We start from the raw sequence: 27,902 nt of genomic DNA, 5'->3' as shown, positions 1-27,902 counted from the left end.
AGAAACTTAGAATACCCAAGATACAATTTACAAAATACAAGAAAATCAAGAAGAGGGAAGACCAACAGGTGGATACTTCATTCCTCCTTAGAATAGGGAACAAAATACCCAAAAAGGAGTTACAGAGACAAAGTTTGGAGCTAAGATGAAAGGATGGACTATCCAGAGACTACCCCACCTGGGAATCCATCCCATAATCAGCCCCCAAACCCAGACGCTATTGCATATGCCAGCAAGATTTTGNTTAAAGGACCCTGGTATAGCTGTCTCGTATGAGGCTATGCGAGTGCCTAGCAAATACAGAAGTGGATGCTCACAGTTATCTATAAGATGGAACAGAGGGTCCCCAATGGAGAAGCTAGAGAAAGCACTCATGCCTTACCTCTGTAACAGATCTGAACAGATGTAAAGTATCGTGCTTTCTTTGTAGGTCATCATTGGCATTGGTTTATATTCTTGTATCAGTTTATTTTTAAATGTTATTAGGTGATAGTCAACATGTGAAATTATATGTACATATAAAATTTCAAATAAAGTACACAAAACTGTGTTATATGGATAAGACATAGTAAATTTAACTTACAAAGTACAATAATTACACCAAGCTGGGGACCTACCTTAAAAATCAGACAATTCCCAATAGTTTTCATTTTGCTGTGGGCTCCTTCTTTACCAGATCTCTAAGCTTCCTCATATGCTGAAGAGAACTGATAGTTTGAGTCTATCGTTCCTTTCCTGTAGTATGGTTTTTTCATTTAGGCACATTTTCCTAGTGAACACTCCCTAGAAAGGTTCTCATTTTAAGCTTTATGAAAATGACATGCACAGCATTTTTGCTAAACATTTACCAGCAGGCTGCTGCCTTTTTCTATCCTGTGTGTACAGTTAAAATGCACTCAAAAGTCCCTACAGTGTAACAATTCCACAGCTCATTGGTTTCATCACCCATGAACATCCTAACGAGGATTATTGGCATTCCCTGGTACGTAAAGCTGGATTTTCTAAGATCTTTAACTGCATATTCAGTTTTGGGACTTTACATCATATAAATGCTCAAATCTTAATATAGTAGAAACATTTTTTTCAAATTGTTTAAATACCATACAGTAAATTCCTATCTTTACTAGCTATTTTCAGCTTTATTAATTAATACCAAACAGTTATAAAACAATACTTCATTATAGTCTCCATTTGATTGCTTCTCGGCCTTTTGGCTAAGATCAAGTGTAGTCTCCATTTGATTTTTCCTGGCTTCTAAGGTAATGAGGCATATTTCATATATTTACTTGATATTTGTATTTCCTCTTCTGTGACAAGTCTGTATAATATGTTGATTACTTCTCAATGGATTTGTTGAACTTATTAAATTATAGCTAACCATTGAGCAATAAAAACTGTACTGCAAATATATTTCCTCACGTTGTGACTTTTTCCTACGCATTTTTGATTTTTAAAAGCTCTATTTGTATATATGTGGCATGTATGCTGGTGTTATTTGTAAGGGTGTGGCATGTGTGCTGGTGTTATGTGTAGGGATATGGCATGTGTGCTTGTGTTATTTGTAGGGATGTAGCATGTGTGTTTGTGTTATTTGTAGGGATGTGGCATGTGTGCAAGTGTTATCTGTAGAGATATAATATTTGTGCTGGTGTTATGTGTAGGGATGTGGCATGTGTGTTTGTGTTATTTGTAGGGATGTGGCATGTGTGCAAGTGTTATCTGTAGAGATATGGTATTTGTGCTGGTGTTATTTATAGGGAGGTGGCATGTGTGATGATATATTTGTTGGGATGTAGCATGTGTGCTGGTGTTATCTGTAAGGGTGTGGCATGTGTGCTGGCATTATCTGTAGGAATGTTGCATGTGTGCTGGTGTTATTTGTAGGGATGTGGCATGTGTGCAAGTGTTATCTGTAGAGATATGGTATTTGTGCTGGTGTTATTTGTAGGGATGTGGCATGTGTGCTGGTGCTATTTGTTGGGATGTGGCATATGTGATGATATATTTGTTGGGATGTAGCATGTGTGCTGGCATTATCTGTAGGAATGTTGCATGTGTGCTGGTGCTATTTGTTGGGATGTAGAATGTATGCTGGTGTTATTTGTACTGAAGTTGCATGTGTGCTGGTGTTATTTGTAAGGAGGTGGCATGTGTGCTGGTGTTACGTGTAGGGATATGGCATGTGTGCCTGTGTTATTTGTAGGGATGTAGCATGTGTGCTGGTGTTATCTGTAGGGAGGTGGCATATCTGCTGGTGTTATTTGTATGGATGTCACATTGTGCTGATGTTCTTTGTATGGATGGCACGTGTGTGCTGGTGTTTAGTATGGATGTGATATATGTACTGCAGTGTGCCTTATGTGAGCAGGTACACACTCTTCGAACATTTTCCAGGTTATTTTTATTTCAGACTGGGTTTTTCGCTGCCTCTCAAGCTAGCTGATGAGCTTGCCTAGCTGGCCAGTGAATCCCTAGGACTTTTTCTGACTGTACTCCACCATCATAAGTGTCCCACAGGTGGATTTACAGATGTGTGCTACTATGCTCAATACATGTATTGCAACGATCTGAACTCAGCCTCATACATGTGCAACAAGCATTTTTTGTGCTGATCAGTCTCCTTAGCTTCATAGTGCTTCATTTTCTATAGTTTGTTTTCACTATCTTCTAAACTCATTTTAAAACTTGAGTTAATTAAAGTGATAAATTATAACGATAGAAATTGTACATCTGGGTAAGGAACCCTGGAATGTTCTGTTTTAATACATGTATGCTTTTGTATAAAATTGAACATATTTATAAACATTCATTATTTCACTTGCTTATGGTAAAATGGTTCAAACCTTCTTTCCCTAACTTTTGGTATTTGATCGCTAATGGCTATGAACTTACTGTCTGCTTTAAGATGTTCTCCATTCAGACATAAGGGAAATATTTTTCTAATGTGATTCTTCTAATGATCCTGATACCCTGTGCTGTGACCTTGTAGAATACTATTCAGTAACAGTAATGCATCTTGATGGCCTTGCAGTGCGATCACAATTACTACTTCTTCACCAAGCATTTTGAAGTACTCTAGCTTTAACTTCATAAGTCCTGGATTTTGTGCTGCATCATATAGAAATGGGGATACACTAAATACTGTTAATTTAAAATGAAAATAAAGTAGACAGCTGTGGTGCTGTGCATCACAGTTTGTCAACCTGAAACAAAGCCTAGACATATCTGGTTAGTTTTGGTCAACTTGATACAAACTAGAATCATCTAGGAGGAGGAAATCTCAACTGAGCAATTGTTTCCATCAGATTTTTCTGGGGGCATGCCTATAGAGCATGGTTACTCTTTCATGTAAGAGGGATCTGCTCATCTTTAGAGATATTATCCCTGGGCACATGGTTCTGGGCAAGCTGAGCATGTTATGGGAGGAAAAGCCAGTAAGAGACATTCATCCATGATCTCTGCTTCAGTACCTACTTCCAGGTTTTGGTCTTGGCTTTCCTGGATGAGAGACTGTGACTTAGAAGTATAAGCTGAAATACCACAACCTCATGCAAAGTAGCTTTGGTCAGTGACTTATAACAGCAGCATATACTAAACTAGGACACCTAAGCACAGGGAATCTAAACTAAGAAATGGCCTCCATCATATTGGCCAGTGTGCATCTCTGTAGAACATGTTCTTGATTAGTAATTTATATATGTGGGCCCAGCCCTCTGTAGGTGATGCCATGCCCAGGCAGGTGTATCAGAGATGCAGCTGGGCAAGCCAGAGGAACAACCAAGCAAGAAGCATTTCTTCCTTCCTAGTTTCTTCTTCAGTACCTGCCTCCAAGTTCATGGCTTGAGCTCCTGGCTTGGCTTCCCTAGATAACAGACTGTATCCTATAAACTGAAATAAACTCTTTCCTACCCACATTGCCTTTGGTCCTGGAGATTTATCAAAGCAAGAGAAAAGCTCTCAAAGCTAGGGCACAATATAATCAGGGGAAAGGAAGCATAAATGAGACTCTTAAGAAGAAAATGAAGTCTATCTTAGAGAGAGAAATAATATTTACAGTCTTAACACCACCTTAACACATAGATGAGAGAAAAGTTGTATGACATCTCCAATAGGATATCACTGTTTTCCTCCAAGAAGACTAACGGGACCAATGGCAAGATTATAGGAGTAAAAGACTTGCCAATTGTCAGCTGGGCATGGTGGTGCACACCTTTAATCCAGGCACTTGGGAGGCAGAGGCAGGCAGATTTCTGAGTTCAAGGCCAGCCTGGTCTACAAAGTGAGTTCCAGAACAGTCAGGGCTATACAGAGAAACCCTGTCTCGAAAAAACAAAAACAAAAACAAACAAAACAAAAACAAAAAACTTGCCAATTGTCAAGTAACTCATAATGACCTCCACTTTCCATAGAGCCATGGTAGAAAATCAAACTGTAAAACATTAGAATTAGTAGCATGGCTTTGACAGTAACCAACATATAGTTGCCTGTTTAGAATCTGCCCTTCCTGATTCCTTTCCTCATTTGTCTTCCCGAGCCTAGGCGGGTGTGATGAGCATGGGAGTTAAGGTTGCAGGAATTTGGTTCAGGTAATATATTTTTGAAAATCACCAAGAGCTACTAAAACTTCAGTAAACACTTTTGAATTTAAAACTTACCTAATGAGTCGGGGATTATCTCATCTGGAGTATGAAGTATTTGTAGTGTGTCTTCTGTTCTTTCCATCAAGTTGTCTCCTTGAAGCCTAAATAATTAAAAATCATCATTGGAAACTGTAACAGTGCTAAATGGTGAACTTCAAAGTATATGCCAGACTTCCAGACTCTGAAATCAAACATGCTTCTTCAACATAAGCATAGACATGTGTGCTTATCTTAATAAACATAAACAATATCTTATTTTAATCTCAGGTTGTTGCTTTTTCTAGCTATAAAGGAAAGGTCTTCTATATGTTTCCACATATGCAGTATGATTACTGTAGACCAGTGATTCTCAACCTATGTTTTGCACCCCTTTGAAGTTCAAATGACCCTTTCACACGGGTCTCATTTCAGATATCCTACATGTTACATATATATGTAATGTCTCATAAAAGTAGTAAAATTACAGTTATGAATTAGCAATGAAAGTAATTTATGTCTGAAGATTGCCACAACATGAGGAATAGTTAGAGGTCACACCATTAGGAAGGTTGGGATGCACTGCTCTAGACTCCAGACTCTAGAGCCAAACTCCTTTATTTCTTAGCCTGAGCTAAATAATAATAATAATAATAATAATAATAATGATGATGATGATAATTGTTACAGCAAATGTTTTTACTAAGCTACAACGTTTGGTTGAGCAGAGAGAAAACAGGTATGATACTATGTGCTCAATTGACTTCTAAGTCCTGGACTGCTGAGGCCATTTTTGATAATTGCACAGAGGTTTGCCACATGCACACTTGTCCAAATCAAATCAGTCTGAACAGAAAGTAGGAGGGAGCAGTAGGAAGGAGGATCCTATTTTGCTCCACATGCCCAGTGTTGGCAAAGGCACTAAGGAAGCCTGGAGAGTGGAAGATTGTGTAAGACCCTTACAGGGGTGGATCTCTTAAGTGATGTATCTTCATGTCTCCACTGAGAAATGATACCTGGCAGTATTGAATTCAACTTTGTTTTGATGAAACATTGTGAAACTGCCTTCAGAGACGAAGGTAGGTATCAGCAATATGTATCAGAATTCTGCCATAGGTAGGTCTAGCTTTGTAAATATTGAAGGATATTATGAAACAGTCCCAAGACTGGAAGTTTCCACCAATGTCTTCATATATTTTGTATACTGAGAAAATAACAAATGATTTCCTAGAGAAATAATAATAAATATATTGCATGTAACATCAAATTTTGTCAAAAAATAAAGAGTATAATTAGTAACTATACTTTTCTTTTCTTTTCTTTTCTTTTATTATTCTCAGTAATATCTTTACTTTGTGCATCATGGTAGAATCGCACAATAACTTGTTCTCTTTATGTATTATAAAATTATAAATATTTGGAAATTATGATTGCTTTCCATAATATTGCTTTCTCTGTATTTCTTTATATGCCACCATGTGTACTATATCAGCCTCCTGTAAATAAACTCATGTTTTCTGAATTGTGTAAGCTAACTAGAATGGTTACCATGTAAAATGGTGCTTGTTGACAAGCCTGAGCAGCTGCATTTGATCCCTTAGACCCACATATAAGAAAGCAAGTTGTCCTCTGAGCTCCACTTGAGTGCCACAGCATTGGAAACCCACACTCACAAAGGGATAAATGATGAAATAGAAAAATTAAAGATTTTCCAAGGAGAATTTTCTTGCAATATTTTTAGTCAGTTATGTATGCATTTTATACCTCAATAATTTTTACTACAGGAAAAGAAAACAGAACTTTAACTGGTGAGCTATACTTTTCCTTTGCCCTTTTCAATTCATGTAAACAAATTAGGAAAAATATGTTGATTACCCATAATATCAAGCATTGTTTTTTTTTTTTTTTGAGTTCCCTTTTCTGTAACTATTCTATCAAAAACTCTTAAGAAAAAAGTGCAAAGGCACACTGTATAGTTAAAGGTATAATTAATAATTGCCATTAGAAATAACAAGGGGATCAAGAGATAGCTCAATGATTAAGAGTGCTTACTGCTCTGGCAGAGAACCCAAGTTTTGGGTCTGAGAAGATACATTGGGTGGCTGGCAAATGCCTGTAACTATAAATGCAGGTTATGCCCACTTCTGGCCACTAAACACAACCCTACTTATGTGCACAAACACATATACACATAAAGAAAAATTTAAAAAGTGCATTCAGAAATGTTTCAACATACTTGCATAATTGACAGCAGGTTAACATGTAAATAGAAAATAAATTCTCTGCAAAGATACAAAGAATTTGGACATAAAAACTATGCCTCTCTGATGTGCCAGCGTGTATTTCTGAGCCTATAATCCCAGCACAGAGGATGTGAAGGCAGAAAGGCTGCAGTTCCACACCAGCCTGGTGAAAGTTGTCTGAGGAATTGAAAAATTGAACAATAAATTCCCTGTTTGTTGTTTTTGTGTTTATTTCGGTTTTGTTCTCATCTCATGAATCAGTAGAGGCAAATGTTTACTTAGCATTTAATAATTTGATCAATGTTGGGCCAACTATTGCAAGTATTAAAGGAAATCCTAATTATCTGGTTTCTGAGTCCTTGGTGTAGCTGAACTGAACAGACTAATAGCCATAAATTCATCCCACTGAATTGGATGTCCTTGAAGCTGGCTCATCTTCATCCAAGCACTGCCTTCCAGATGCCCAAGAAGCTGTTTGCTGTGACTTGGCACCTTTTTCCTGGGTGAGATGTGCTCGACTGCTCTGCCAATATTCCCCAGGCAGTGAGCCACAGAGCTCCACTGTTGTTGGAGGTTAGTAGTTGCTGCATAGACAAGGGTTGGGAGGGAATGTCCGGGAAATACAGCCTTTAAAAACTTAAACTGTTTTGATTTTCCTTTTTACCACAAGACTATTCCAAGCTGTTTTTATTTGCTTTCTAAAACTACTCTTTCATATTGAACAAACTTCTTTATATTTTTAACCCCTATGCTGAATGCCTCTGCTCTTCATTGTCACACTGAATCAGCCCCTACACATGCTGCCCCTACCCTTTCTTGTCCCACTGAAGCTATTCTCCTGGGGAGTGAGATGGAATTCAATGGTGGAGCATGTGCTTAGCATGTGCAGGAATAAGAAAAGTATTATGACTACTTTACTCCTCTCCAAATAACCCTGTGTGTCCCTCAACCCCTGCTCACTCAGGATTTTGTGGATAACCCTTTCTTCTCTTTGGTAATACATGCTGCTTAGGTCTTCAGTCTCTTTTTTCAATTCTTGTATCCCTAGTGTCTGGAGTGCTTGTGTGTCTCTATGCATACATATGTGATAAACTCAAAATCCTTTGACTTCCTCTGCTTTATCATCTCTAAGCCGATGACAGGATTCTCACAGCCACTTGGTACCAGAAATGCTTATGCCCATGTTCGTTGGAAGCACTTTGTTCCTTTATGCTTTTTTGTAATGCCATTCCATTAACACTTTTTTCAGAACGATTTTAATTGTATGTCCCTGTTCCCCATGTCCCTCAGGCTCCTTCTTAGATAGATATTCGGTTTCCCTAATTTCCTTGCTTCCCTCCTCTGTTAGAATTCATGTGTCCTTAGTTTTTTTCCCATGTCATCTTTCCACCAATGCCACCAAGAATCCAGCCCCACAGGAATCTGCCACATAGTGCTTGTGTGAAACTAAGTAACAGTAGTGGTGCTGCTTGTGGTATGCTATGTTAATAATGACTCTTGTCCTGGGAGGACAGATCTATAGATTGCAACTTTAAAGTGAGACTTCTTGGTTTTCTTTCTTCCATTTTTGTCAAGGACTTTCCAAATATAACACCTTCCTCCTGTACCACTCAGAAAAATGATTTCATCATTAATAAAGGTCTTCAATTCACCCCCACACATGAGCATAATTGTCTTCCTTATTTTTCTGTTTTTCAACTCACAGGAGGAATCTATTCACTGGGCTGGTGATGGAGGTCCATGGTCTCATGTCTCTATTGATCTTCAGTTTGTTTTATCCACCCCCATCACACCATTGTTATCCATTATGTGCATTTGCCCTATCGTTACTCATAGGATATGAGCAAGCTTACTTCTCCTGCAACTATAGACTCTCTCTACTTTTTGCTCCCTCTCTTCTTCCCCCTCCTTCACTCTGTCCCTCACTCCTCCCCACCTCTCTGTCTCTGTCTCTCTCTGTCACACACACACACACACACACACACACACACACACACACACTGACTCCACATTATCTAACAGATGCTGCTTTTGTCTTTTCTTCTGTATTGTACTTAGCCAAGTGCTTGAGATTCTCTTCATTCATTGCCATAGTTCTCACAATTTCCATTCAGCTTGCTTTAGTTTGGTCTATTTCTCAACTACCCTCGGATACCTGCTCACACTGGGACTTCATCTGCTGTGTAGAATGGAATATTTCAGGAGAACAGCCTTGCATCAGCACTTTTAGTGAATTCAGAATAAATTACAGTGGAGAAAATGAGGAACTTTAAGTGTTTGTGACCTACGTCTTTGGAAAGAAGGAGAGACCATAATTTTAGTTGATTTCTCAAAATAATCTTTGACTCGAAAGGGCTTAAGAACTCCCATTTGTATTGGCTTCTTGTCTCCTGCAAGATGAGTTACGGTTTCCTCAGCAAATTACGTGATTCCGTCCATTGGACAATCCCTAAATGTGTCTGCAAATCCATCTTCTTGGATCTTCTCCTGGGGTTGAATAGTCTATAAACTCAAAGCTGCTTTCACTTTTTCAAAGTTATTTTGTTGTGAGTCCTCTGTTGCTGTACTGTAACCTCTGGCCAAATTCCTCTGTCCTCTTTTATACCATGGGCTTGTTCCTCATTTTTCATTCTGGATTCCCCACTCCCCCGCTCTGCTTTCAAAAGCTAAGAGTCTTAGCATCTGTGCAAATCCTTACCATCTCTCTGCTTCCCTGTGTCTCACCTATTTATTTAGATGTCTTAAGCTTGGAGAAAGAATTTTGTCCCTAAAACCTATGTTAAAGGATTGGTACATTATGGGGTCTAAGGAGATATTTTTCAGATATTTTCTTTCAATGATTAGTTCAATTTGGAAGTCAGGAAATATGTCATCCAGCTGACAGGTAAGAATCTCTACAGACACTTTATTTATAACAATATGCATTTGAGAAATCCTAAGTGTCATCCTGCATGTATCCTACTTTGGTCAAGTAGTTCTCTACCTGGTCCACTTAGATGCAGAGAATGTGTCGGGGGCTGCTGTGTCCAGGAAACAGGAAAGAAGGACATGGGTAGGTAAAGTAGGAAAACATATCCATGTGATGATGGATCACTGAGTCAACTACTGTCCTCAGCAGGTGGCTGCTATTCAATCCCACATGAAGCTCTGAGGAACCTAATGAGATGTGACTTCAAGTATGAAGTCACAAAGCATTTATTCACCAATACCTAGTCAGGAGTGACTCCTAGGCAATGGCTTTTCTTAACCCATGATTTGCATATAGACTACTATTCCACGATTGCTGGTTGTTATTCCTGAGTACGAAATACAATATAACAGGACTAAGATAAGTGAGGCATTGAACTTTGTCCCTACACAAAACTGGTTACCACTCCTTAAAGCAGCTCAGCCAGAGGTGTATCAAAGAATGTCACAATGGAAAACATAGGAGTCTAAGAACAGCTGTGGATATATTTGTTTGAAACAAGTTAAAATCAGATTTAATTTTATAGTAGCCAATAAATACTGAAAAATAGTATCAGAAATTTTGTGGTATCCTTACTGGTACAGTTTTAATAATGAACTTAAGAAGGACAGATATACCCACCTATGGGAATTATTGTGCCTGTTATAGAACCTGGTAAATATGTATCATTGAGAAAGACTTGTTACATAAATTTAGTAAGAAATTACCCAGACCTTACAAAATATAGACACAAGGAAAGGGGATTTGTCGGGAAAATGTCAGAGCTCATTCAGGACTTTGGCTGTTACAGTGTGAGTAATATGTGGGTGATGTTGGCTGGATTTCACTATTTCACTATGAAAAGCACAAAAGGAACTTCCAAAGTCTCATCCAAAAGAATCAAGAATAGCACAGAACTGACTCCTGAGGAGGGAGTTTGAACAATGTAAGCAGTGAGGAAGACAAGACAATTTGTACCATTTGGTCAGTTTGTTCCTTTTTAAGGACCCAAAAGACTCAATGAAGTATTATATGTTTTAATATTTTTCTTAAATCCATTCTGTTGTCCTGGGAAGCAACTCTGTGGTAGTCAAGCACACACAGTACTGTGGGTTTGTAACCTAGCAAAGGACAAACAGAATCCCTGGCATTCTTGGTCCAGTTGAACCAAGGCATGGGCAATGGATCATCCAATCAAACAAGTGTAGTTCTTAACATACTAGAAGGCTTACCAACTCTGTAGAGATAATCACTTTTCTGCACACATATATTATTTTGTCTGAACACTTTCTAGAAAAAGCAGTATCTAACTTAAGAGTAGATAGATATTCATCAAATGCTTCTTTGCCAATGAATAATTAGTTGAAAGCTTAACTAACACTTCTAATACATGTAGGGACTCATAAAGATACACTAACTGGGGAAGCTTTAACAGAGTGGGCAGTACTTGAGCTGAGTATTAAGATTATCCTAGGATCTTGATACATGGAGGGAGAGAATAAGATGAGGATGGAGTTAAGAGGAAGAGAACATAAGAATACCACACCAGCTGAGAGCTTCAGCAGGAACAATGGTAGCAGACCTACACTGGATGGAAAGTCCCAACAGTCTGATATGCCTAATGTAATAAAGCTGTAACAATGGCAACCACAACTGTTGAAATACATGAGATCCTTGGGAAGCCTTGAACAATAATCCAGAAAGAGGGGTGCAAAGCATGGATGATGGTTTCTGTGGACAGTTGATGGCACAGGCACTACAGAGACTGGGAAAATCACTATAAATCCCATCCTTGAGGTTATGTAAGAAATCCAGTTTGTATTAAAGAAAGGGAAAGTTCAGCCAGTATGGAGGCATATACAACTTCACGAGGGATGTACAGGGAAGGCTGCTCTCAAATGTAGTATTTGAACTGAAGCATGAAGTGACTGACTGTTCTAGAACCCTGGAAAAATTATACAATCCAGTGTGCAGAAATTGCACATTCAAGCATCTTCAAGACAATGACTTCAGTCAAGTGGAGGACAGTTTGAATAGGTTGGTACCTTGCCAGAGAAAGAGGAGAGAGAGAGAGAGAGAGAGAGAGAGAGAGAGAGAGAGAGAGAGAGAGAGAGAGGATAACTAAGACACCAATGCAGAGTTTGAAAGAAAGGAGGGACCTGATATCACATTTTTTAGGGAGAAGAGCACTGAGCAATTGAACTGATAATCTGGCCCTTGTCTGAGAAATAAAATTGAAGAGAAATCTGATGGAAATTAAACAGGATTTAGTCTGGAACACAACAATATTAAAGACATTTTAGGCAGCTTAGGTTTTAAAAACCATTTTGAACCACTTTCTTTGAAGGGTGTAGGAAAACATTTCTCGCCCTATACAAGGCTGCTCTGGATTCCCAAAGCTACCTTCATGACAGTGAACCCTAGGCAACCTCTAATTCTTCCTAATTGTTAATTTGCCACCACAAGATTCTAGCATATTTCTCTGGATTTTGCTTTCAAAGGAAATATTAAGAACTTATTGTCATTCATTCAATCTTGATACTTTTAAATGAATCAAAATTGCCATCAACAGCAAAACAAAAACATAAGAAAACCCTACTGAGAACTCTTAAGGGTGCAATTCTATTCTACATCTGGGGCTGTGATCTGGCATGATCTGTGTGTATTTTGTTTGCCCCATTGGTAACACAGGTTTCCTAAAGTCAGAGGCCAGGTCCTGTGTTCTCCACACAGCATCTGAGACTTATAGGGGAGCTTATATTTGTGGTTCTCAGAGTACCACACTTATACTGCATTTGATGATCTCTTTCCTACCCTCTAAAAACAAACAAATAAACAAACCAAAACCCTCACTGCTGCCCTAGAACTATCAGCACATCCCAGCAGTACTTCAGACACAACTTAAATGACCGTTCCCTTCCTGTTTTCCAACTTGCTTCTCCATCATGCTTGTACCATACTGGCTCCAAAATCATCTGTAAAATGGAAATAAGCTTAGGTACTGCCAGTACTCTGAGATCAGAGTGCACATGGTATGATTCTCCGAAGAGAAGCTATATGTACGAGGAAGTGGAGGAGGGATTCAGCCCCAGTCAACAAGTGTAAAAAGTGAAAAATGGAGGAGTCATCAAGAGTTTAGTTCTAATAATTCCACACTTTACAAGAGAAGCAAAAGATACTCTTTCTGATAATTCAATAATTATAAATTTAGTTATGTTAGTATTTAACTAGGCATAGAAATAATATACATACAGCCATAGACAATAATAATGGTATTGCTCATTACAAAATTTTGGAACATTTTCAGTATAAGAAAAGATAAATATCTGAATAGATATGCTTACTTCAATTTTAAAATTATGCACTATATAAATCCACCAAAACATCACTTGGTACCCTATAAATATGTACAGTTTTTAGTAGTTATGATGCCATTAAAATTTTAAAGATGGGTGGAGTGGTACACATCTGTAATCTCAGCAGGGGTGGGCTAAGGCAGAAGATTTAAGATTTGAAGCAATCCTGGACTAGTTCAAGAAACCTTCTTTAAAAGAAAAAACATTAAGGAAAGTATAAAAGAAAAGGGGGGACAGGAAAGAAGAAAACAGGATTCATGTTTTATAAATTACTGAAGAAATCTAACATAATGTTTAGATGTGCAATAATTTCACACCTAACCTTTCACAGTTTTGAAGCTGGCACACTGTGAGTTTCTATTGGTTGAATTATATACCATTAAAATATGTAAAGTAATTTAAAATGAAAAGTTTTGCATCACTCAGATAAAAATGGATTCACTAGATTTTACACATTTTTGAGTTACTGTTTCACCTGAGAAATTTATTTAGGAAAGTGACTTAAGGAAGTCAGAGTGGGTAGCTACTCATCACTAGATTAAGAAGTAAATTGCATCTAAAGAACAGAGAGGTATTAACATTAAGAATATAATAGTGTCTTAAATGACAAGAAAGCTCAATGTAAATACTCATTAATATGAAAGCTGAGTCACATAAAATTAATGGATAATTATAGATGTATGATCTCTGTTTTATAAAACAATAGAGAAATATAACAGAAATTAAGATGGATAGAAAGAAGATAGATAGATAGATAGAAGGATAGATAGATGATAGATAGTATAAAAGAAAAATGCTGAGTTCATAGTAAAGTATAACTCTCAAACTCAGCAAAAGTCTCATAAATTTTGTTTCATAATACACAAGAGAAATACTGATGGGAAATCTGTACCAAGTGTCCATTGTGAGATATCTTCCTCCATGTAATAGTCCCCATATGCTAGGAGATTAGTGGATTTTAACGCCTACGCATAGAATCTTTTCTGTCTTCCCTTTGCATTAGATAGCCCTGTCATACTCCTAACTTACTGTGCAGCAGGCGCGTGCCACTGGTTAATGTCTTCCTGAAGCATTTCTCTTGAGCTCATGCTTTCAAAGGATCAGGTTTGTCATGTGCCAGTAAACTTGGCCAGATCGCCTTTGTGTTTAACATAACCCTGCACAATACATGCAAATGTGGATGAGAAATAGGTTTGTTTGTTTGTTTTTTAAAATAAAATCTTTAAATTTCCTGTTTACTGGGTTTTGGACAGAATCCTGAAAGAGGCTGATAAGTTCCTTGAAAAGGAAGAGAGGATTTGTTTTATGAAATGTGAAGAATGTGTAGTCTGGAAGTGATGCAATGGAAAGACAGAGGAGTTCTTTCATTCTACCAATAATGCTTTTTAAATTCTTAATCAGGACAGTACTGTGTACATATGTCTACATAACCAGACAAGCAAAAGCCCATCAGACATGAGGATAAGAGTGACTCATCTTTTGGCATAGTGTCCAGAACATATCTGCTGCTTATGCTGCTGTGTTAAATTGTAACTGCCATTGTCTGCACTGTATATATTCAGCTGTACACTTCAAATGATTTCTAGAAAGCTTATATGATTTAATTGCAGTGGAATATTTTTCCCATGCCTTCTGCTTTCAGAAACTAAAAAAATGGTATAGGTAACCTATGGATAAATAATGGTTTCATGGGGTCTTATTTAATTTTCTTTCATTTATGTAATTATCATATTCAGAATTTTAGTTCTTTTCTTGAATTTTCATCAATTTTTTTCTGACCAGTATATATGATTTAGAAGTAACAGACTTTCTGATTGTTTGAGAATGGATGACTATATTTAAAATTATGGAGACCCTTTCTAATTGGAAGGCAGGCACCAGTGAGTGTCATGAGGATTATTTTCTGCTCAAGTATTTCATTTTCCACTAGAATTATTAAATATTGTGAATGAAATGCACCTTCTGATAATCCTACTTCTTAGGAAATTTTATTAAACTTTATACTTTGATAGTTATAAAAACACCAGCCTATTTTGATTCTAAAAGACTTCTTCTGATTAGTAAAACTAACTCCCAACAGATGATGGAGACAGTAGAAAGTGCTATGCAGATAAACAAAATCTTTTGTTTAATCCATGCTATGCAAGCCATTGTGAGCTGTAATTCCATAATAAGTGAAATTGCAATAGTAAGTATTTGAAGTAATTTCAGTTTGACTACAAAGTATACTAAGGAAGTACAGAATATCACACAGTAAATAATCAATAAGTCTTCAGTCATGGGCAAAAAGCAAGAGCTACAGTTTCTTGTTTTTTTGTTTCAATATCTCACAGACTGGCTCATCTTCTGCCTGTAGGAGCCATCTTTGTCAATACCCCATTGTGACAACAAAATAAACTTCAGGATTGCTGTTACAACACTTAAAGTGCATAGCAATAGATGTCAATATTAAAGTTGGAACATTCAAAGCTACTATTTTTATACCAAGATCGATATTTTGCTCAAAACTGAAATATTGTTCTGTCATAACAGTTTCTATGATTATTTTATCAATAGACATATATAAGGTAAATTCCTTCTGAAATTGTCGTCTCCCAATCCACAGACACAGCATGTCTTTATTGTATGTTATTTTGGAAAAATCTTAATAACCTGAAGGGGCATGTGGATCAAAGGCATTTAAGGTCTATTGTTCTGTTTCCCTAAGGTTTGGGCATAATTAATTCATTTGTGGACTTGGTACCCTATCGCTTCAACAAATATAGCTCTCAAAAACTATTCCACACACTTTTAACTAAAGGTGCTTAAAGGGGAACTTATCAGAATTCCATTTTCAGGGGCAGCAAAGAGGCAAGAAAGCAGATATTGTGTGACATTGCTTGAACCAAGGACTGTTAGGCAGCTTGTGCATTGCAACACCCCTATTCTCCTTGGGGTGCCACTTCATTGTTTTCTCTCAGCCTCTTAATGTGTTGCTTGAAATCCTCTAGAGGAGCATGGGAACTACAACATGTTTGGGGTTAGTTCTTGGGCTAGACACTAGGGTATCAGACAACCAGATGAAAGAGACTCCACTTGGAAATAACAGAGCTTAGTCACCGCTAGAAACTCAGGTTAAAGTTGTGTTTGTGTGTAGTCACAACTCCTAAATTTGGAGAGATCTTTTTTAACAAATTGTTTTGAGGGCTATTGAGATGGATCAATGTTTAAGAGCATTGACTGCTCTTCCAGAGGTCCTGAATTCAATTCCCAGCAACCACATGGTGGCTTTACAACCCTATTCACCCTGGTCCTCTTTGCTCACAAAGAATGAGCTTTCACAGTTGAGCTGCTTTTCTTCATCTTCCCAAGGACCACTTTTCAGATCTGTGAGGGAGACAGAGGATTTTTCCAGTGCCGCTGAACAGTGAACAGTAAATCAATAGTGCAAACATGTGCCCTTCCACCTTTGATCTACTAAGAGCCTCTACTGAGAACACAAGAAGAAGGTTTTCTCAGAATTCTCTGTCACTTTCCACCATCACCATCCAACTAAGTACCACAGGCTCTGGATGCTGAGGCTCTGACCTCCCATGACAGAATGATGCCTGCTCAGAGCCAAAGGACCGTAGAGAGTAAGACTTCTTAATCAGACCTGAGAAAGCAGAATTCAAACATTTTTAAAAAATCTAGCAATGAAAAATATTGGGAAAAATATTACAAACTGTATTATTAGTATTGTCATCATCATCATCATTAAGTATTTTTAAAATGGGGCTAGTGTCAAGCCCTTTGGCCTCACACTATCTATGTAACCAAGGCTTGCTTTCAAGCCTCATCCTCCTCCCTCCAGCTAATGGGTGTTAAGATTACAGACACACTCCACCACTCTACTTGGACAAGGATTTTAGTTTCCTTAAGTGTCCTCTCCATTTCTTCACATATCTGGCTCTTTAAATTATGTGTTGATAGCTTTATAGTATTAGAAAAAATTTCCCCTTAGCCCACTGTAGAAGACCAGCAACTTCTATCACCAGAATAAAGAATCATTGAGCTGAAGGTAAATTGAAATATACGAATGTGGGTCTCTCTGAGTTTTTCCTGTCTGCCTAAAACCAGGAATGAGTTTTCAAGGATAAAAGGAAACTCCTTCCATTCCTCTCAGTTGTTCCCAGGAAATGGGGAACTTAACCAATGAAGACAGCTTTAGACCTGTATTGTTTGCAGTTGATCACATAGACATCTACTGAGAGCTGTGTTAGCTAGCTTTTATGTACCATGTGTTTATCTCCCACAGGCTGCTAGCGTATAGATCACAGTCCTTGATCTCTATATTTGTCTACAAATGTTCTGTTATTTGCTGAAGAAGCTACAGAAACTAAAATTCAAGGCTGTCACTTGAAAATTCAAATTTAAAATTCAAGAACTACTCACACTGCAGATGTCTCTGTACACATGTCACATGTGTACCTTAATTAGCTTTTATTTGTGTTTCTATTGTTATCCTGTCTTTAGTTGCATAGATTGATTTCAATAAAGAACTCTGTTGGAAATAAATTATTAATCCTCTGTATCACTGTGGTATTTTTCTATAACCATAACAAAATTCCTGGGACATTCATCTTATAGAGAGGAAAGGTTATAGTTTTAGAAATTTTAGTGTGTGATTGGTTAGCCTTATTGCTTTGAACCTTTAATGTACATCATGGTGCAGTGTGACAGCCCATGGTACATGAAGCTGTTCACCTTGTGATACCAAGGATGCAAATGGGAAAACAAGCTAGTGCCACCAAAGACTTACCATTTAACACCTTCACAGAAAGATCAAACTTCTTAAAGGTTCCACTACTTCCAAATATTACCATAGGTTTCTATACGCAGGCCTTATCCAGAGAGCAGTAACTTGAATCTGATTGCAAGCTACCTGCCAAGTCCAGTAACATCATCCGAGCTGCTTCTTGCCTTAGGTTTCTGTACTTTGTGATCATCCTGAATCCATCTTTTCTGCTGCTGCATATGACAAGAAAAATTTCTTCTGACCTCCTCTAGTATTCTTCTGTCACATTTCATATACTCAGCCTTTCCCAGTGGATGCCCCATTCTCTATCTGTCAGGCATTCTACTATGGTCTAGCCTCTACACACCATGTTCATCCCAGATGTCAATGATACTCCAGACATGAGTGTCATTAGCTCATGTTTGGTAGCTAATCATCCACTAATGATTGCAGTATTCTGTTACAGTGTCACTTTGAATTCACACGCAAAGGAAAAGAACTCTCTGATCCTATTGCTTCAAGAATTGCTCAATTTGTCCCCTAGTTATTAATATAAAACTTATTAGTTTTTGAAATCCAACTGGGCTCATACAATCTACATTTCCTTCAGATTGGGATTAGTTTAGGAGGAATAATCAAAAAGGCATATGCATTCACCAGTACAGAGAAAATGAGAAATAGGCTTTCTCTTTAACTTTGACACTCTTTTGACATACTAGAGGTAAGAAGTCTGGACAATTCTCTGGACATCATTGTTCAACTTCAAATAAGACTTAAAAAGCACACCCTTGACATTGCTGTTTGAGAAGTCACAGATGGTGAATGTTGGTGCACAAAATAGTGCTTGACTTACACCTGTTATTTTATAACAGCTGCAACATGCTGTGGAGCAAAGGATTCTTTCATTGAACAAAATTTAGAAAACAAATTATTTTATTTTTGAGACTCTAGTGTGAATTATATCATTTCTTCCTTTCAATCCCTCTAATTCCTCCAATATGACTCATAACTCTCTCTTCTAAAATCATAGCTTCTTTTCTATTAATTACACACACACACACATATATATGTATATATATATACATATCTATATACATATGTATATAGATATATAAACACAATCTGCTCAGTTTGTGTAATGTACTTGTGTGCTATGCATTCAGAGCTGACTATTTGCTGTTAGACAAGAAATTGCTGTTCTCTTCCATGAGGAAGAAAACTTTTCCCACTACCTTGGGCTAGTGAAGTCAAGGATTTTAGAAAAGAACTTATAATAGCCACTTTACTAAACCATCATAGTCCCTAAATAAGTTCTCAATATTTGTACTTATACCCACAGATAAGCTCACCCTTCATCAAGAAAAGTTTTCTTTGCCACAGATGGAGGCCATTACAGAAAATCATTGTACTTTTAGAAATAGTTTGCTGGGGTTAGACAGAAAGCTCAGTGGTTAAAAGCATGTACTGTTCTTGCAGCAATCTAGGATGTAGTTCTCAGCACCCATGTCTGGTTGCTCCCACCTACATGGAACTTCAGCTACAGCATACAGGAGAACATACCCTCTTCCATCCTGAAGTGGCCTGAACTTATGTACTCCCCCCAACACACAAACACTTAAAATATTAAAAGAATATTTTTATTTTAAAACTGTAGCTTCTTTCTACAACTTAATTTGTAAATAGTCTCAGTATTTCATACTATATCCATGAAGCAGTCAGTAGTTCACTCAACTTTCTAACTGAATTGGTGGTTGGTTGAGAAGTTCCATGGCTGTGCATACGATATTTAAGTCTTAATCATGCCTGAAGTGTTAACTCGGATCCTGCATTTTCATATCCTTTAACTTCTACTTCCTTAGTTATGGGGGGGGGCAGTGTTAAGGAGAATAATTCTATACTAAGAATTTGCAAAGCTGTAGAATTTAACTTGTTAATTCCTGTCCTTGAATAGTGAATCTCATCAGAGATTATGAGAAAAGTTGTCAAGAACCAACAAATGATAAAGGTCTGGATTCTCTGTACCTCCATGATGGACAGAGTCTTTCTTACATCTTGAAATGTATTTACTGTAACTTATATGATGTCCCAGTTTGAGCCACAGTGACTAGTATGATTTTCTGATATTCTTGAGATTTTCTAAAATAAGGTATTTGAAATTTGTACAACTATTTATGTAAGAATAAATTTCATTTTACCCATTCTATATTAATAAAATAACATTATAAAAGTTAATTCATAAGTATTCTGTTTTAATAACTTACTGATCTAAAGGTACTATTAACCTGATTTTCTTTTACTATATAAAAATTAGCAGCTTTTATATGAGCAAACTGTTACATTTTTTAGAAATTATGCAGGGGAAGGGGAGAAGGTGATTAGTTTTGAAAACTAACTTGAAATATTTTTATTAGTTAATTCTTATGACTGTTGGTCCTACATTATTACTGTCTAATTATTGTGCTACCTTTATATTGACTTAGAAGTTTTATGTAATCTTGGAGATTAAAGTTTTACACTCTATCATAGTTCATCGTAATTTTCAGACTTACTACAAATACTATAGTCTGGAGCTTAGAGAAAGACTAGTTAGCTTTCTCAAGGGCTCTTGATTCCTAACAAGTTCATAGCTCTTTCTTACAACCAAGATTTGCTGTGCTCCCAGTTTCTCTCTTAACTCTGGCTTCTTTATACTTTTAAAACTTTCTGTGTGTGATGTGGAAACACAGCGTAGAAAAAGTTCGGGTTCTTTCTAATTTCCCATCGTTCCTGGATCTTTCATTTCCTTTTCCCCTTGAAGCAGACACACTCAGAACCAACAGTGACTCCCATTGGATCTCAAAGAAAAGCCCCCAATATATTCTGTAATTTTATGCGTGCATGGAACGTGTAAAAATAAACAGTGCCCAGCTGGTCACACAAGGCCCCATTCAGATGGTGAAAGAAAAGGGAAGTGGGCAACAGACTGCAGGAGATGAAAGACGGAGGAGAACCAGCAGCACAATGCCCTTCCATGGTCCTTGCTGTTTTAACAGGATTTTCATTTCGAATGTTGATGTAAAAATGTTAGCCAGTATTCAAAACAGTTGGAAGGAAAGTTCACAATGCCCCTGCTCTTTTTTCCTTACTGTTGACTATTTTCATAATCCCAACACGAGAAAGAAATCCTGGGAATTTGTATATCAGGAAATAGAAAGTGCACCTTTTTTCATTGTTGTCTGGCCATCACCTGGATTTTTGTTTTGGTTAGTTGTAATTTTTGTATTCTGTTTGTCTTCTATCACGCATATTTAAGTTATTCAAATACAAACTTCCCTCTGAAACTCAGCCCTCTTTCAGACTTTCCGAACCAATCCTTTATATCCTTACCACGTTTTGAATGTTCATATCTCACAGTTGTTGTTGGTATCTCTTTGTTTTTCATCTGTCATCAAAAGACAGAAAAGTTACACCACCTGCAAATTCTCTTGTGTTACATTTTCTCCAAGCACTGGAGAAATAGTGGCTGATGGCAGAAGTAGATCAGTACCCGTCACAAAGTAGGGGTGAGGTCAGATTTTTGTTTCTTTTTACATGAGTCAAATCTAATGCTTTATCATCTAGCATAGCTTAAAAGCTCTGTGAGCAACAATGAAGTTTTAAGTCACAATTCTGAATGAATCTCATAAAGGTCCCTTTAAATAAAAATTGAATCTCTAAAGCAATATTCTTCATGACAAAGCTAAATTTGTTTGGCAATTGTCATCTGCATGAACTAGTGGTGTAAGGGCTTGGGAGTCCAGTAGTCTCTCCATTCTCAAATTTAACTTCAAATCACCACATTCTTTTCTGCTCAATATAACAAGACTACAAAAGCCACTCAAGGCTAACACTGCTGTTAATTCTCCACCACAGACCAGGGCATTCCATCTCCTAGCTGTTGTCTGAGTACAGTGAATCCACGAGAGAGGGGAATCTCCAAAGTCACTGTTCCAAGCCCAGCTGCATGAAATGTTTCCCTTCTTGTTGAGAACTCAGTGGAAATATTAAAATTTGTGTTTAATTTTTAATTTAGAAGAAAAAGCAAGGAAGGCCTGAAATTTGATTTGTTGGATCAATGATAGAATTAGTTTTGATAGAAAATACTAAGAGTAATCTTTGGTTTGATGCCAGTTTCTTCTCTTAGTCCATTTCCTGCTGGTCTAGAATGCCATATTGCAAGAATATCATATCACAGAGGAAAGGCATTTCTCTCAGCTTTGGAGACCAAGAAATGCAGGATATACCTGCCAGAATCTTGACAGTGCCATTTTGTTCTGTTTGGTTTTTCTAGGGGCCCTCTTTACTTTAATAGTTAGTTATCCAGTGACGTTTGAGATGCAACAAGATCGAATTCATTGTGCAAAGAAATAGTGTGTTAACTCTACTTTTCTCTACTTAAAAAAAAAAAGTTTGTCTTTTTATGTGTATGTGTGAATTGACTGCATATATATCTGTGCATCATGTTCATGCAGTACCTGTGGAGGTGAGAAAATGATGCCAGATCATCTGGGACTGGAGTCACAGACAGTTGTGAGCTACCATAGAGATGTTGAGAATCGAAGCCCAGTCCTCTGGAAGAACAAACAGTGCTCTTATCTACTGACCTATCTCTCCAGACCTGTTCTTCTTATAAAGTCACCCAAGGAAGGCTCCAGTCCCATGCCCTTGCTAACCATTATTATCCTCCAAAAACTACCTCCAAAGTCCATCAATACACAAACTTGAAGATGATGTCACCAGACACCCATCTTGACCAACACATTTGAATCCTTGTACCTATGGAATTCAACAACTGGTTGTGATTGTTTGATAGTGCAGGAGATGCTCCCAAAATACGGCTGTGGGAGATGAGAAGGCTTCACCCCAAACATGCTTTTTGGGCACAGAATTATTTTAGAAATAAGAGGAGGAAGAATTCAGACAGTAGTGTAGAAATGAACCTTCTTGAAGGTAACTTATATTAATAAAAGGAATGTCTATTTTTGTCCTTGTCTCCATCTTGTCAAGCAAGGAAAGAGGAAGTTAGTCAGCCAACATCTTGGTGGATGAGAAGGGATCCATAGAAGTCAAAATAACTGCGTTTGCCCTTACTAATCCCTTCCTGTCCCTTTCCCTGCCTGGCCTTCTCTACCTGTATGCTCATACACTTATTTTATATAGTTAATATGTCTTTTGCTATGAATGCTGGCAGCTAACAACTAAGGGGGTAAAAAGGAAATGATTTTTCACTCCAGATTTATGGTTCTGTGTAGCAAATGCACTAGCCAAAACAGCTGCATCTCAAACTTCACTGGATAACTATTAAAGTGAATCCCTAGGAAAACCACAACATACTGTGATAACTCTTAGATAACTCTTACCTAATATTTTTTCAAATTACAAAATTAGGGAAATTTAAGTTTGTAACAGTAGTTTAACATATATGACAGCACAGCTTACATTCTGAAGTGACTGAGATATAGTGTGGCCCCCATTCTTATGTTCCTCTATTTCCTTCATTTGACCTAATGAGAAAACTTATTTCTTACTCTGAAGAAACATTTTTTTTAAATTTTTACTTTTGCTTAGCTCTGACATAGATGTCATTTAACACAGCCATTTCTTTTCACAAATAATCTGTTTCTTCTCTTGCAGCAAACCATGGTCCCAGCTTTGGTTAACTGTTTTGGGTGCCTAAGTCACATGACAGTCCCCAGCACTCAGGTTCATCCTATAAATATAAAATAGGCTCATATTTCTTTAAAGTGGAAACAGTTATTGTTTGAAATGTAATATTTTGGTGCATAAAGTAAATCTTAGTTTAAAAGATGCTGGATGAGTCCATGAAATTGGGTTTTTGTCATATGATTCACCTGTGACCAATTATAATTTATGGTTTTAGAGGTTAGACCAGCTGTACCTCTATACATAGCAACTCAGTTCTGGGGAAAGTCAACATAATTATCCATTTTGCTACTCAAAACATTATTGAGCATGTGGTACTCTTTCTACAGTTGTGTTTCAGGAATGGAAAACGAAGTAGGGTTTAAGACTCGGTCTAAATTTCTCTACAAAAAGACACACCACTCTACTAAACCACAAAAAGGGCATACCATAATACTTACAGGTACACATTGAACTATCTAATTTAGCTAAAGCACCTACTAAAGAAACCAAAAAGAAAGAGTAGAGGACACAGATACCTTCTAGGATAAAGGGGAAATATTTTTCATAGAGCATCTCCAAATCATGAATGAAGAGCAAGTCTCACATCCTGCCAGCACAGTCACTGAGTGGGTCCAGGTAGGTACATTAGGCTTATGCTACTGTCCTCAACTCTGAAAAACATCCTTCTTGACTCTTCAGAAAACCATCCCAGATGTGGCCTGAAGTGACATTTCCCTAACTTGATAATTTACCTTTGCTAAACTCTGTTCATCCAATGAGATTTTTCTTCTCTTTACCCTCAACAGACCCCACTGAGACATCTAGAGATTGATTGAAAGAATCATGCTGTATAATAGATATATAAATTCATGTATCATTTCAAAGCTTTCTTCATAGCCCAAAGAATGGATAGGATAGTATTGTAGTTACCATTCCTGTTGCTATACCAAATGCTTGACCTGAAATAAGTTAAAGGAAGAAGGACTTATTTTGGATTCTGGCTTGAGGGAATAGTTATCATAGATAGGAAGATGTTGTAATAGCACAATGAGGCAGCAGGTCACATAGCCCATATAATTAGAGGGTAAACAGGAAAAGAACAGCTGTGAAAGCTCAAAGTCCACTCCCAGAGGCCTTCCTCCTCCAGGAAGGCTCTACTTTTTTTAGTTAGTTATTTACCTAGTTACCTTCTTTACCCTACATGGCTTACCCAAGGGAAAGGTTTGTTACTGCAAGTACATTTTCTAACATTTATTTAGTTATTTTTATTAGATATTTTCTTTATTTATATTTCAAATGTTCTCTCCCTTCCTGATTTCCCCTCTGAAAATCCCTTATCCCATCCCTTCTTCCCCTGCTCACCAACCCACCCACTCCTGCTTCCCTGTCCTGGCATTCCCCTTCACTGAGGCATCGAGCCTTCACAGGACTAAGGGTCTCTCCTCCCATTGATGTCCAACAACACATCCTCTACTATATATGTGGCTGGAGACATGGGTCCCTCCTCTTTGGTTAGTGGTTTAGTACCTGGGAGCTCTGGGGATTGGTTTATATTATTGTTTCTCCTATGGGGCTACACACCCCTTAAGCTCCTTGCATCCTTTTTCTAGCTCCTCTATTGAAGACCTTGTGCTCAGTCCAATGGTTGGCTGAGAACATCCACTTCTGTATTAGTCAGACACTGGCAGAGCCTCTCAGGAGACAGCTGTATCAGGCTCTTGTCAGCAAGGACTTGTTGGCATCTACAATAGTTTGGTAACTGCATATAGGATGGATCCCCAGGTGGGACAGTCTCTGAATGGCCTATCCACCAGTCTCTGCTCTACACTTTGTCTCTTTATCTCCTCCCATGAGTATTTTGTTCCCCCTTCTAAGAAGGACTGAAGTCCTTCGACACTTTGGTCTTCCTTCTTCTTGAGCTTCATGTGGTCTGTGAATTGTATCTTGGGTATTCCAAACTTCTGGGCTAATATGTACTTATCAGTGAGTTCATACCACGTGTGGGTTTTTTGTGACTGGGTTACCTCACTCAGGATGATATTTTCTAGTCCCATCCATTTGTCTAAGAATTTAATGAAGTCATTGTTTCTAATAACTAAGTAGTACTCCATTGTGTAAATGTACCACATTTTCTATATCCATTCCTCTGTTGAGGGACATCTGAGTTCTTTCCAGCTTCTGGCTATTATAAATAAGGCTGCTATGAGCATAGTGAAGTGTAAGTGTCCTTATTACATGTTGGCTTCTTAAGGGGGGTTCTTATCCTTGCAAAACATCACCACCATCTGGGGACCACATGTTCAAACACAAAGGGCCTACAGAGGACATTTTGTATTTAAACAATAATAAATAACAATGTGAACCTTAAAACACTTTTATAAATGAAGCAGCTAACATCAGTTCCAATGTGGTATTCCCTGTGGTTTCTCATTCATTCACTTTACACACAGGAGCATCCCTGCCAACCTCTTTAATTTTCATATAAGATATAAATAGCTTTAACCATTTTTGCTGTGATAATGAGGAGAATTTTTAAGACTTTTTAGTGATTTTTAAAACAGTTTTATATTTAGGGTAAAACCAAGAATAGACAGATGATGATTTCTGTATTCACTTTGCCCACTACACACACATACAAACACACACAGAGACCTGCATATACACACAGCCTCCCTACTGTCTATAATAGATGGTACATTTGATACATGGGATAAATCTACAAGATGCATCATCATCACCAACAGCATGACAGAATTTTTAATGTTTTTGATATGAAATGTACATCCTAGGCAATTTTTAAACTGTTTTTCAGTTGTTTTATAACAAATTACTATTATCTTGATTGTTTAATAAGCAGCCATTTATTATTTTGTATATCAGAAGTCTCGGGCCATGAGCTGAGGCATTGATTCAGTGGTTTGGAGTGCTTGATGCACTTTCAAAGTACCCGAGATTAGTATTCAGCACAAACGTTGATTGACACACAGCTAGCTGCAAGCCCAATACAAAGGGATCAAATGACCTCTTCTAGCCTTCATACATATATGCACACACACACACACACACATAAAAGGAAGTACTTTTTGAGTGTGTGTGTGTCTATTTTAAATATGTCTCAGGCTAGCAAGGTGGCTAACTAGAATAAAATACTTCATCTCAAGTCAGGGAACCTGATTCCTCAGGATGCGCATAGTAGAAAAAGAGTCAATTCCTTTAAATTGTCATCTGACTTTCCCACATACACTGTGCCAAAAACATGCACAAATAAAGAAATAAAATGTGTTTTTTTGTTTGTTTGTTTGTTTTAAAGCAAACCTAGAAAACCTTGGCTATGTTTACAGGCTCTCACAAAAAAAAAAAAAATTAAGATGTCAGATGTACAGACCTTTAATCTGGAGACACTAAAGATGTAGGGTCAATGGGGTCCTGCGTCTGCTCTGCCACAGGGTTCCAGCTGCTCAGGGAGGCAGGACATGGGAGTTTTGACTTTGCTTACCCCACACAGGTGCTGGGCAGTAGCTGGCTTGGCTTGGTGGTCGTGGCTGGGAGCACAGAGGAGCCTTGTATTGGAGATTAGACACAGCTCTATAGCTGAAGGCCTTCTCTATGGCTCCCCATGGGGGATCCCAGTGAAAAGAGACAGTCCATGGTTTTAAGGCATTTATTGTCATGGCGGAAAGTGAATGATTAAAACTGTACCCCAGTTCTCAGGCTGGCCTGAGGTTAAACACCTTCTGCAGGGAGGAGTATCTGGGAAGGGGAGTTTATTGGCTAAGCCTCCAGGCCTTTAGGTACCTCATTATAGATGGAGATCTGTCTAGAATCTATGTGGCCACAGTTCATGTCGGCTACCCGTGGAGGGGCTTGGGGTGTTGTTGCCCTTACATGACTTGTGTCAGGAACCTAGTGTCTGGGAATCAGGCAAAACACCTTTAGGGTCACAGGAGTTTTTAACCTTAGCTCAACCAGGAACGGTGCTGCCTTTCACTGTCCTACATAAAGATTAATTTTAAGCTCATTCAAATTACTGATCAAATCCAGCACCTTCTAGTTACAGTCCTGCAGGTCCTTTCACTGGAGGGCTTTCAGACACATGCTGTTCACAGAACATACCTAACTATCTCCCAAGATTTTGCTCCTTCATGCAATGACATATAGAACCCATTCCTGTCTGTCTCTTCTGTATTCAGCAGTAGAAAGCTCTCTGCCTTGAGAGGCTTATAGGATGGGTTTATGGGTTTGGCCCGTCTGTTCTCTCTCTCTCTCTCTCTCTCTCTCTCTCTCTCTCTCTCTCTCTCTCACACACACACACACACACAC

General features: G+C 37.9%; 1 protein-coding gene across 8 annotated transcripts in view; it reads right to left on the bottom strand.

The window, feature by feature from the left end:
• The window catches only part of C1H8orf34 (chromosome 1 C8orf34 homolog), a 488,137-nt gene that overhangs the window by 143,041 nt on the left and 317,194 nt on the right, over positions 1–27,902 (bottom strand). For 7 of the 8 annotated variants that reach the window (XM_021165867.2, XM_021165882.2, XM_021165875.2 and 4 more), the window contains one exon: positions 4,656–4,741. In XM_021165867.2, the coding sequence (XP_021021526.1) occupies positions 4,656–4,741 (86 nt within the window). Of the gene's footprint in view, positions 1–4,655; positions 4,742–27,902 lie in introns of those variants that run through there. The other variant, XM_029481774.1, reaches the window with a different exon arrangement.

The sequence above is a fragment of the Mus caroli genome, chromosome 1 (assembly GCF_900094665.2).
Source record: "Mus caroli chromosome 1, CAROLI_EIJ_v1.1, whole genome shotgun sequence".
In the NCBI taxonomy this organism is placed as follows: domain Eukaryota; kingdom Metazoa; phylum Chordata; class Mammalia; order Rodentia; family Muridae; genus Mus; species Mus caroli.
This window is presented reverse-complemented; position numbering and strand designations above follow the sequence as displayed.